Source organism: Schistocerca gregaria, chromosome 3 (assembly GCF_023897955.1).
Source record: "Schistocerca gregaria isolate iqSchGreg1 chromosome 3, iqSchGreg1.2, whole genome shotgun sequence".
NCBI lineage: Eukaryota > Metazoa > Arthropoda > Insecta > Orthoptera > Acrididae > Schistocerca > Schistocerca gregaria.
The window spans coordinates 563,952,736-563,966,194 of record NC_064922.1 but is presented as its reverse complement, the minus strand read 5'-3'; the positions used below and the strand labels follow the sequence as shown (position 1 = coordinate 563,966,194).

At 42.3% G+C, this 13,459-nt stretch overlaps 1 protein-coding gene across 6 annotated transcripts in view; it reads right to left on the bottom strand.

Annotated features, from left to right (window-relative positions):
* Positions 1–13,459, bottom strand: part of LOC126356172 (Ca(2+)/calmodulin-responsive adenylate cyclase) — a 1,163,484-nt gene that overhangs the window by 345,988 nt on the left and 804,037 nt on the right. For all 6 annotated transcript variants that reach the window (XM_050006929.1, XM_050006931.1, XM_050006933.1 and 3 more), the window contains exon 6: positions 3,823–4,106. In XM_050006929.1, coding sequence (XP_049862886.1) covers positions 3,823–3,990 — 168 coding nt within the window. In that variant the 5' untranslated portion in view covers positions 3,991–4,106. The remainder of the gene's footprint in view (positions 1–3,822; positions 4,107–13,459) is intronic.

The window sequence follows — 13,459 nt, the reverse complement described above, 5'->3', positions numbered from 1 at the left end:
TTTTTTTAAATACTTGATTCCAAGGTTCATATTTTATACCCCATGAAGGTAGTAGGTAACATACAGCATCGTTTGCGAACTTAAGTCTGATCTCAAGAAGAATTTTGATATGTTCTTGACTTGTTTGCTGGCCTGGTCAGTTCTGGGTTTTATCCGTACCCTGTATTCGCATTGTTTGTTCTAAATGGTACCTACGTGTTTGAAGGACACCACTTGTTTAGCTATACTGCCTTTAATTGTGGGATGGAGTTTTTTAATTTCCCTTAAGGAAAAGCATGATTTTGCTCTTTGAAGGAATGCACCGTCGGGCACTTACTTCGTCAGTTATCGTATCAGTGTCTATTTACTGCCAGATCATTCTGATGAGTAATAAAGATCTGCCCAGCGCCGTACTCAGAGGGAGGCTGGCGTCGATATTGAAATCTCACTGTAATCACGTAAGCGGAAACACTGTGGATATATGCAGTACTTTCAGCTCACACTGCAGAATATAAAAGCAGCAGTATTCAATTAATCAGGAAAACCAGTTGTGGTCAATGACAAAATCGAGGCGAAATCTGGTGGAAAACAGATTAATCTATTTCTCTTCCCCTTTTAGCACGTGAAGCCACAAGAACCAATGACCCGCAGAGCCCCAGTTGGCATTTCACGTTAGATGCCCACTTACTTCAAGTATGCAGACTTAATTGTCAATCCATCTTTGCTTCCCAAATCGGAACTTTAACAGCCTTTCCCCAAATCTCACAACGATAATGAAGAGGAAAAGTGAAGACTCCAGAGTCAGGAGATAATTAACTGCCCGGGCGAGTGAAAGTTACAAGGCCAGCTTAAGAGGAGTCGAGACGTGTCCCGCCGATACACAGGGGAGAACAGTCCGCACACAGCGTCCCATTGCTGTTTGGCCTCTGCGCTGCGCCGAGCGCACACCACTTGCACCGCGATAAATATTTAACAGCGCAACACAAAGGCGGAATTTAGCAGTCGGGCTCCAGCGGCAGCACAGCACAGGTCAGCCGGGGCCGCTGCGGGTGGTCCCCATAGTCGGAAGGACGGCCGGGAAGTACTGCAAGGCGGCGCCAGCGATTCATACAATTACCACACAGCACAACACAGAGAAAGCAATGTGGCTTTCTTGACGCAGTCTCGCAGAGAATGCCAAAGGCGGACGTCCGAGTTCCTACATGCAAATCAATTACGCAGCATGCCACTTGTCTTTTCAGTCTCGGAATATATCATTCAATCAATTATAGAGGGGCCGCTACGCAGACATCGTGTAAAGTACTAAGGCTCGTACAACAGCAGTATCATCCAGTTGGCTGTTAAATGCACTTGCAATAATGCTCACTCGTACCAGAACGTATGCGAGGAACTAACATAGTTGTCTTCTCAATTATTACTGGAGGTGGGTTTAATACTGCCTTCCTTCTTTCGGGATATGTTCTAAGAGTAAGAAAACGATGTTCCACGAAGAAGTTATACGAATATGACGATGGGACGGAAATCTGTAGATGTGATGTACATGTACAGACAAACAAATGATAACATTTTCAGAAAAAAATTCTATGGTTTATTTAAGAGAAAGAGACACACAAAGTGAAAAAGTTAATATGTCTTTATGGCTCTTACGCAAGCAGTTACTAGTCTTGCCATTGATTGGTAGAGTTCTTTGATGTCCTCCTGATGGATATGGTGCCAAATTCTGACCAAATGGTGTGATAGACTGAAAATCCCGAGCTGGTTGGAGGGCCCCGCCCATAATGCTCCTAACGTTCTCAGTTGGTGAGACATCCGGCGACCTTGTTGCCGAGGCAGGATTTAACAAGCACGAATACAAGCAGCAGGAACTCTCGACGTGTGCAGGGGGGGGGGGGGGGGGGCATTATCGTGTTGAAATGTAAGGCCAGGATGCCAACAAAACGAGGCATAGAATATCGTCGAGGTACTGCTGTGCCGTGGGCGTGGCGCGGATGACAACCAAAGGGGACCTGCTTTGAAACGAAATAACACACCACAGCATCACTCCTGGTTGCCGGGCGGTGTGGCAGGCGGCAGGCAGGTTGGTATCCCGGCGAAGCGTTCCCAGACACGTCTTCGTTAGCGGAGCTCAGTTCGAATCAGGACTCATTAGACAATTCTATCCTAATCACCTGCATGAATATCAAGAGCTTTGGTGGAAACCCAGTTCTAAGCAAAGAAGGGAAAGCAGAAAGGTGGAAAGAGTATATAGAGGGTCTGTACAAGGGGTGGTGTACTTGAGGACAATATTATGGAAATGGAAGGGGATGAAGATGAAATGGGAGATATGATACTGCGTGAAGAGTTTGACAGAGCACTGGAAGACCTGACTCAAAACAAGACCCAGGGAGTAGACAACATTCCGTTAGAGCTACTGATAGCATTGAGAGAGCCAGTCCTGACAAAACTATACCATCTGGTGAGCAAGATGTATGAGACAGGCGAAATATCTTCAGACTTCAACAAGAGTATAGTAATTCCAATCCCAAAGAAAGAAAGCAGGAGCTGACAGGTATGAAAATTACGAATTATCAGCTTAATAAGTCACAGCTGCAAAATACTAACATGAATTCTTTACAGCCGAATGGAAAAACTGATAGAAGACGACCTCAGGTAAGATCAATTTGGATTCCGTAGAACTGTTGGAACACTTCAGCCAGTACTGACCCTACGACAGGGAGCGAATGGCTATTTACAATTTGTACAGGAAGCAGATGGATAAGAGTCGAAGGACATGAAAGGGAAGCAGTTGTTGGGAAGGGAGTGAGACAGGGTTGTAGCCTATCCCAGATGTTATTCAATCTGTATATTGAGCAAGCAGCAAAAGAAACAAAAGAAAAATTTGGAGTTGGTATTAAAATCCATGGACAAGTAACAAAAACTTTGAGCTTCGCATATGATATTGTAATTCTGTCAGAGACAGCAAAGGACTTGGAAGAGCAGTTGAACGGAATGGATAGTGTCTCGGAGGGAGGATATAAGATGGACATCAACAAAAGCAAAACGAGGATAATGGAATGTAGTCGAATTAAGTTGGGTGATGCTAAGGAAATAAAATTAGGAAATGAGACACTTAAAGAAGTAAATGAGTTTGGGGAGCAAAGTAAGTAATGATGGTCGAAGTAGAGAGGATTTAGAATGTAGAATGGCAATGGCAAGGAAAGCGTTTCTGAAGAAGAGAAATGTGTTAACATCGAGTATAGATTTAAGCGTCAGGAAGTCGTTTCTGAAAGTATTTGTATGGAGTGTATCCATGTATGGAAGTGAAAGGTGGACGATAAATAGTGTAGACAAGAAAAGAATAGAAGCTTTGGAAATGTGGTGCTACAGAAGAATGCTGAAGATTAGATGGGTAGATCACATAACTAATGACGAGGTATTGAACAGAATTGAGAAGAAGAGGAGCTTGTGGCACAACTCGACTAGGAGAAGGGATCGGCTAGTAGGAGATGTTCTGAGACGTCGAGGGATCACCAATTTAGTATTGGAGGGAAGCGTGGAGGTTAAAAATCGTAGAGGGAGACCAAGAGATGAATACACTAAGCAGATGCAGAAGGATGTAGGCTGCAGTAGGTACTGGGAGATGAAGAGGCTTGCACAGGATAGAGTAGCATGGAGAGCTGCATCAAACCAGTCTCAGGACTGAAGACAACAACAACAACAACAACAAATATTACTTCGAGCAAATAATCATGAAGTGCACTGACAGCTGTCATTTATGCTGAAATGCACTACAAATTAATCCATACTGTTTATGTTTTATGTTACACTCTCCAGACGTCATGCATTGTGAAGTCGTGTACTGACCCCCGCGAGCAGCGCGAAGAGCGCCACGCACTGCGCGACGCTGGCGTGCTGCAGCTTGAAGGTGTAGCGGCGGTAGAGCGCCTCCAGCTCGTCATTCTCGAAGCGGTGCCTGTTGAGGAGGCGCGCGAGCCGGCGCGCGTCGCTGGCCGCCTTCACGCTGTGGTCCATGCCGCCCCCGCCGCCGCCGCTCCACCTCTCGCAGCCGCCCCGCGGCTACCGCCACTGCCACGCCCCCACCGCCGCCGCCCGCACCCGCCGCCAGCACTGCCACATCGCCGCAGCGTCTGCAACACCACAGAGCACCATGCCCACACTGTAGTACGAACACAGATACACTACTGGGGAACAACGAATTGCAGAAGTAGCATAGCACGCAGTGTGTCCACAAACTCCCGCCATAATTTTCAGAAAAATCCTAACTTGCAAACTATTAAAGATAGAGAACGTTTAATATCTCTCAAAGTTTCTTTCATTTGTTGCAAATTTCCATTGGAGTACATCAGAACAAGCATAATGAAGTGGTTCAAAAATTTTAAGTGACACACAGTGTCGAAGACCTTCCTTGAACTGAATTTCAAGCACATTTTGACAGACTGAAAGATTCATTTCAACGGCATCCCCCACCACCACCAACCACATTGAAATTTGAACATGAGGGATGTGCTGAATGACATTTCCTATAGGTGGATGGCCCCCAGGTCACACCATTGGACTTTTTTTATGAGTGTAAGTCAGGGATTGCGTGCACACAACACAATTTAATGACGTTGCTACGTATCGTGCGGTAATCAATAAAATGATGTATAATGTCGTGTAACTAGGGCCACCCGTCGCGTAGACCGTTCGCCGAGTGCAAGTCTGTCGATTTGCGCGTCAATGGGGGATGAAATAATGATGAAATAATGATGATTAGGACAACATAACAACGCGTCCCTGAGCAGAGAAAATCTCCGACCCAGCCGGGAATCGAACCCGGCCCTTTGGATTGACATTCTGTCGCGCTGACCACTCAGGGGGCGGACAATGAAATGATCAAAACTGCACATGCTGCAATGCTGACGCGTACATGGCCACAACTCTAATACCGCCTCGATGTTCTACGAACGACAAGTGGGGAAATCAATGAAATTCTGGCGGAACAGGAAAAAATAAAATTACTAAATATTTTACAACAAATCACGATGCTCCATGTCTAATTCTTTATAACTATTTTTTATTTGATAGCAGGACTTACTGGAATCCCTATACATATTCAACATGACCGCTTGTGTTGCAAGTAATTAGAGAAAGTTCGAAAAAAGATTTTCAGTCTGCAGCAGAGTGTGCGCTGGCGTACTTCGGTAGCTCAGTCGATGGAGCACTTGACCGTGAAAGGCAAAGATTCCAGGTTCGAGTCACAGTAAGGCACACATTTTAAATCCGCTAGGAAGATACAAGAAAATTCTCTATAAACCTAACAAGGCCGCTGGCGCGTACACTCACACGACGGTTACCGGGGAAGGGGCCTCCCTATGCCTGCAAACAAAAATCAGGGATACTGAAAAGAAATTTCCTAGAAACATCTCTTAACTATACAGCCTTTTACTTCTCTACGTAGTCACCAGTGAGATTTAAACATTTACTATACCTCTTGAAGTGTTGAGAAATTTCCCTCTCCATTCAGTTCTACAGTATGAGATTGGAGCCAGGTCGTGACCTTGAAACTTTTAACTCTTCGATGGAATCCAAACTTTGGGAATCGCGTCACCTTCTCCGCATCCATGAAGAGGTGAGGATCATTTTGAGCCTTCTTGATTCAAATCGTAGAGAAAGGGGCAGAGATTCGTTGACTTTTGTGATTCTCGGAAAGGAGTTTCAGAGCCCAACTAGCACAGAACTCTACCACAGTTTTTATTCATTATCACATGCAAGATACTCCCAAGAAATACTAGGAATCATGTCTGACAATTGAGATACAGTGGAATGCCAGTTTTCACGGATCTGTTCATCAACTTCCTGTAGCAGTTCATTGCTAACAACTAATGGACGACAAGTTTCGTCATCATTTAGAGATTACTAAAGGGAGATATGTTTTAATTTTTAAGAAACAAGCGACAGGAGAGAGCGCGCAGAATATTTTTTTGATGTAGATAACCGGTTCCAACAGACTTAGCTGTCATCTACAGGTCTTAAACCTTTTTTTTTTTTTTTGTAAAAATGTTCATTTTACGCTAAACCTTACGCACAAGATATCAAGTAGATAAACACCACCAAGCTATAAGGTTTGCCCTAGGTGAAGTATTTAAAAACATGAAACACCTTATATGCAAAACGCTATGTCCACAGACATATTTCAAGCATGTATGAGCAATATGTATTATGTACATGGCCTTTCGAACAAGGTGATATACGTTTTTAATAGTTCAGCGACGACAAACCTTTATAACGAGCTGGTTTTTATCCACTTGACACCTTGTGCCTGAGGTTCTGCTTAAATTTACATGTTTTACAACAAAATGTTTAAGACCTGAAGAGAACAGCAAAGTCTGTTGAAACCAGTTGTGTTAAACAAAGAAATATTTTATGCGATCTCGGCTGTTGATTGGTTTTTGTCATCATCGTCTCTAACATTCATAGTTCCATTCTCCGAACGGCACCTATTTTGTCAATAAACCCCGTATTGTAGAAAGATTTAACATTTGGCGGGATTTTTCAATAGCAACACACATTCAGCGCGGCTGCTCTATTGGCTCAAGAATCAGTAAGGCTTTCTCGCTATCAGAGCTCAAAGTACAGTGACGTACATTATGTAATCAGAAGTATCCGGACACCCTCAAAAACATACGTTTTTCATATTACACATTGTGCTACTGCCAGGTACCAAGCGGCCTCAGTTGTCATTAGATATCGTGAGAGAGCAGAATGGGGCGCTCCGCGGAGCTTAGGGACTTCGAAAATGGTCAGGTAATGGTTTCACTTGTTTCATACGTCTGTACGTGAGATTTCCACATTCCTAAACCCCCCCTAGATCAACTGTTTCCGATGTGACAGTGAAGTGGAAACGTGAAGGGACACGTACAGCACAAAAGCTTACAGGCCGACCTCGTCTGTACACTGACAGAGACGGCCAACAGTTAAAGAGGGTCGTAATGTGTAATAGGCAGACATCTATCCAATCCCATCACACAGGAATTCCAAACTGCATCAGGATCCACTACAAGTACTATGACAGTTGGGCGGGAGGTGAGAAAACTTGAATTTCATGGTCGAGGGGTTGCTCATAAGCCACACATCATGCCGGTAAATGCCCAACTACGCCTCGCTTGGTGTAATGAACGTAAACATTGGACGATTGAACAGTGGAAAAACACTGTGAAACTCATCTGTTCTACTGAACAAGTGCTCATAGCTCTTAAGGTATGCATTTTAGAGCCCACGTTTACTGAACTTTGTTACTTCGAACGATAGTTCTTTCACATCCCTAAATAAGACTATTCCTCCTTGGACACCCTAAGTGTGGACGTTGACTGTTAAAATCTATACTCTACTGTTCTCACTGTCACTCTGTGCCAACAACATGGCAGACGTGAACATAATTGAAAACACACTGTGTATAATTTATGGATGTCCATCCTGTTTTAAGGACGAGGGACTTCAGCTGATGATACATATGAGAAAAAGTACCACCACAGCTGTATCTTGAGTACAGCATTACTCACACGAATAGTATCGGCGGCGCGTTATCGCCATGCCCAGACTCAATCACTGACAAAGGAGTATTAGATTCCACTGGCGCATTTATTGTGGAATCTTTGTTACTAGCACACGTGGCCTGGCTGTCGTCAGGAGTCACGAGTCTGTTGTGGACGACACGGCGTCGAGTAGACTCCGGACGACAGCTAGGCCACGTGTGCTAATAACAAAGACTCCACAATAGATGCGCCAATGAAATCTACTACTCCTTTGGCAGTGGACGAGTTTGAGGTGGCCATGCCGTCGAAACTAGTCGTGTGAGACAAGAAAGGCATACTCAAGATACACCTGTGGTGGTGCAATTTTCTCATACATTGTGTATATTTGAATAATACTGTTGAGAGTATAGAAATTACTTTTTTTAACGACGTTTGTAACCTTCTAGGATAGACGCACAGAATTCGGTTAACTGTACATCCATATTGTTCCTCATCCAGCATTCTTCCTTAAATTTTAATGCCTTTTTGTTTCATTCACCTTCGAAACTATAAACCTTGTGCTTTTCGTTTACTCAACAGCTTCGCGCCAACTAACAGGCGGAGTTTGCAGTCACAACAGATGTTAACGTATTACTTCTGTTTTGTTCTGATAAGACAACGTTAATAAATCGAGAGGCATTGTTTAACATACTGCATAATCGTATCTTAATGTTGTTATGTTGTTGCTGCACCGTCTCTCTCGTTGTATCGTCAGGCGCCCAGTATCAGGAATGCTCTGGCGGTGACTCACGCTTCCGGTGGCCCCTAACGTGCTCCGTTCGCTGACCTACTCTCCGACACTATACCTGACAAACTCGCTAGCGCACTGTGTATGTCACCGGAAAAGTGTCGAATCAAGACATAGTAAAGAATGCTAAGGACTTTTTGGCAAGTTCTTTAATTTAAAACTTTTCCTAGGAAACGTGTAAAAACGTTAGGTATTTATTAAAATGCGAAATGGATACCGCAGTGGAACAACAATGAAATAACATTTTCAAACTAGAAATTTATATTTCTATTAAAGTTAAATTAAAACACGAGAATTATCACAACTGTATTTGTCTGAAAATTGGCTTATACTGAAGTGCTTCATTACTTTTTAACGACTACTAATATGTAATAATCAATTGGAAAAAAGGTTTATAATCGTAAGTATAACAAACAATAGCAGAATATAAACTTTCAATTTCTACATACTTCGAAGCTGTACTACTTTTGTCCCTTACTTACTGTAAGAAGCAAAACTGAAATGAAATTCTGAATTACAAATAACTTTTCTTCTTACACGCAAACACGTGAGGTTCTGATGTTTATTTTTGCACTTTCACTAAACAAATCGAAGACTTTTCTTTATGAATTACTCTTCTACAAGATCTTTGATTCACTGCATTTGGACCATCATCAACCACAACATTTTCATAATTATCACGTGCAGCCTCCATTTCAGCGAAAGAGACACTATCTATCATACTTTGCATAAAACGTAGCCGCCATCCTATTAAATGACTAGGCAAAATATAACGTGAGATGCATTTCATGCCGTCCCTGCGACTCTGGCAGATGGTGTACCACTTTCAGCCGAACTGGACGATTTGGGGTGGCCTTGGACAGAAATCTTGAGAAAATCGTTATGCACTTTATAACCCGAGACTGGTGTATCAGTGACTACTTCTCACAGAGCTGTGTACAAACTCAACCTGAAATCTTAATAATGGACTAAGCGGCAATCTAATGTTTATAATTTTTTGTATTTCGGGTTCGTGAAGTTCAGGATTCATATATCACTGCCCCAAGGCAGTTCGACTCAACTCTTCAAAAGTTCTCGAGAAAATTGGCTTTGAAGTTCTCCAAACTACTCCAAGTCACTAAATGTACGACAGTTTTTCCCTGTGACGCAATGCTGTACCGGTAGCGTTCGAGTCTTGCGTTTGTCTTTTTTTTTCGTTCCATTCTGTTATCTACATCATTTAAATGTATAATCAATTGAAATATTTTAATTAAGGCTAAATTTTATCAACTTTTTTCGTACAAAATTTGTCGTGTATAACGGAACTTCTGGTAGTAGCATTTCGACGAGATAACTTTCTGTAAGGATTTGCTCGTAATATACAAGGGCATATCTCGTGCCGTAATCTTGAAACGTTACTGGATAAGGAGACAGGTAAATAATTGCTGTCATCCATGTCCGATATATACCAAATGTTTTGCCGTATTAGAAGATTTTCACGCACAAGGCCGCAAAACACTATTTGCTGCTTCAGCCACAGCGATCCCTTGCAAATGATGTGTCCCCTCTAACCGTCGTGGTATTCGCCGACAGCATCTGTGTCTCACTCCAAAGTTTCATGCAAGGGGCATGGGATCTCAGTTTCGGCAACTGTCATCAACTGGTAGTAACGGGCGTACTGCAAAGTTTGAAACTACACGAAGATAAAAGTTACTGTTAACTATCTGTGTAGAGAGGCGCTCTCTAGTGTCGCGTTGTCCCTCAACTCACATTCATTTTTAATAATGATAATTAGATGTGGTTAATTATCATATATTTGATGGATTTTATATTTAAAACGCATAGGTATTCGACCTGAACGAAAAACTAATGAGGTCGCTTGGAGAACTGAAAAATATATTTTCTCGAGAGGTTTTTAAAGCTGGATCGAATTGCTTTGACAGACTAATATTTGAGTTCTGAACATCACACACCATAAATATAAAATAAAAATAAAAAACATCCTGTTACTACGCAGTCCCCTTGTAAATGTAATTAGTGACCAACTCTCATACTGCTTCTCGACGTCAATACTGCAACTGTTTATTTCAGCTTGTTTATGATGGAGACGTCTCCTTTTCCTCTGATGAAGCAAGGCTGTATTTATACTTTTCCGAGCTTTATGCTATGTGAAATAACCAAATAAGTTATCATTAGTCATAACTTCTCTGAAAAAGATTGCAGTATACTGAACTGTCTAAATATCATTCCCAAAAAATTCAGTTTACAATGGAAATTGCAAAGGAACGATGATTACCATTTTTAGGTGTTTTTGTTCGTCTAAAAGATGGTGGCATCTTGGAACAGACCGTATATCGGATGCCGACTCACACAGACGCAAATTTAAATAGTTGCCACCACCCTCCCCAAGCGATGAGGGACCTCACAACTTTGGCCGACGAGGTCTGAAGGATGAGTTTCTAGGATCAAAAAGAGACTTTTCGAAACAATTCGATATACTCGTAAGACATGTAAGACGCTACGAATAAAGTGTACGGTCGACATAAGAAACCAAGAAGAAGACGGGAAACCTGTCGTCAAAAATAAGTTGGTTCATCATAATGAACAACATTAAAGTGAGTCATCGCCCTCCGTCGAAGACAGTAGCAATTCTGGGTCCCATCAAAGATGAATCGACGATCCGACAGGCGAGTGTGGCTTTTCGTATTCTGGGAGACGACCCGAATAGACCACGAAAGACGCATGGAGCACAGTAGGTACACACGGTCGTGCAGCCCAACAAAACCAGGTGGTCCATCGACACTGTTCACTCTATGCGGTATGAAGATATCGAAATTCTAGCGTCGACAATATCTTTTTGGGACTAGGTGGTGAAAGAAATAGCTAAAATTCGTTTGGCAGAGAATTCAATTAACAGAGATGACTATTTGAACGTTGACAAATCATGAATCGATCCCGTAGCCACAGACTAAATTTATGCTTCTCTCTGCCGCCGAATAAAATCTCTGGTGCATGCGAACGTGTTGTGTAAAACGACGAAACTGGTACGGCAGATTTAGTCTATCTGCTGACTCTTAAAATTGCAAAAAGGTATACGGCGCAAATATTATTAGAAGAAGAAGAAGAGAAACAACAACAACAATAAAAACATAAACAACAAGAAGTACAAGAAGTAGAAGAAGTAGAAGAAATGGAAGATTTTCAATTGCTCTGCGAGTTCACATACATCGATAAATGCAGCCATACTTAATCAGAAAAAAAGAGCTTTTCACGGTCAAACTTCTCCATCACACGCAGGTTGGAACAGGCAATTGCAGCAGTCACGTCGAACAACAGTATCTGAATTGGTCACTCGGTATTATTTTGTAAGATCTAAATCACAAGTTTCTGCATATTAGTGGCACTCAAAGTTTTATTTTCACTATGAAAAAATTGAGTTACGGAATTCAGTTTTTGTATGTTTGTTTGTTTTCAAGTACATATCTGCAGTCCTGGTACGCTCAGAATACTCACGTCACAGTGCCGTAATACATCGCTAACAGAGCGAGAACAATATACTGGAGCCCAATGATGAAGCTAATATTATCCGACAATTCTGCATTTCGTCCGTCCGCTTTCCTTTTATTCGCGCGAGGTTCCTTCTAACGCATACTTGAATATTTATTTTATTCTCACCTCTTTCCCTAACTCATTTATCTTGCCTGTTCTTAATATTTTCCTTTCCACAGTCATTTTTAATGCAACTACATTGCTTGCATAGCAGCCTAGTTGTCATCTACCTTTCTTGATACCAATAAAATGAAAAATTTCGCTTGTACAGTGCGTGCACAGCAAACGTCGTAGAGGTGTACCTTACGGTATTCCATACACAGCATTTCCGCAACTTCGCCCCGACTGTATTTGGAACGTCATGTGATGAACACTGAATACAGAAACGTAATGCGGCAATACATGTAAAGAAACAAAAGCGGAAACAAGTGCCCACACCTAACATGGTCAATAGCATTTAATTCCACTAGAGGGAGGGTGGGGTCCACTGGGGGCCGAAACGCACAATAACCTTGGGTTTGGTGGGGGTCATTGGAACACTGTAGCCTGGTGTGGGGTTGTGAACCACTGCGGTCTACGGCGGGGACGAAGCCTCTCCGTCGTTTCTATGTCCCCAGTTCCATACAATACAGTCCAGGGTTAAGGTCTATCCACACTATAGGTAAACTACACGTAACTGAAGGCGACGTCACAATCCAATGTTGGGGCAACCGCACTGCACGGAACGTTAACACAAAATCACTTTTATTAGCTCGGGTCTCGAATGTTGAAAGTCAGGTTTATAAGCTTCCACCAATCGTACAGAAAGTCGGAATATTGTATGAAAATTAGCGAACTCGCAATGATAGGGTTTATTCACGGACAAGCTTGTAAGGTAAAGTGCTGAGAAGTAAACCGACAGAATATGTGACTCATTTCCTGTTACCTATCGTCTCATCTCTGACCCACGTTTGTTTATCGGCCAAAGATCCCGAGGAAATAGGCATATTAATAAGTCGCGAAAGCACCAAAAAAATTTTAATAGGGAATTGTCATCAAAACATTTGAAAACATCGACATTGTTGGCTACGGAAAATGTATACATGCACGGACACAGAATAATTTTTACGGGGCAATACATAGAGCCTTTTTTATTATCCGTTTTGTTTCTTTTCCTCGCTAAGTTAGAACTAACGTAAAAAAAAGCATTTTTCTCCTTAAATAGATCTCAGTTTTTCGCTGGCAATGAATTCAATTTATGTCCTCATTAACGGAAAGTGGAGTATTTTCAAACCTAAATCATTTTTTGCTTCCTCTTGTTGACGAACACTGACTGAAAAGAATATGCGAGCCGTGATGCAACAACTACAATGAGTCATGGGAACAAGACAACAATAAAATGATGACTAAGAAGACTCAGAAGCATGAAACTAAGTATTATAACATGAGTAAGCGAGGCGATAGTAAGTTAACTTTCGATGCTGGCAGACAAAGCCGTCATCTGCGGTTCTCCTCTTCCCTTCACACACAAAAACGCACACTAAGCACTCTTTCCTCCCGACAAACATTGACGTTGACGTCCCATTCCGCTGACGGCCAGTGGCAAGCTCAGAAGCTCCTCTTTCTGATAGGTTCAGGTGGTCGGCATCGCAACATAGGTAGAACTTGTACT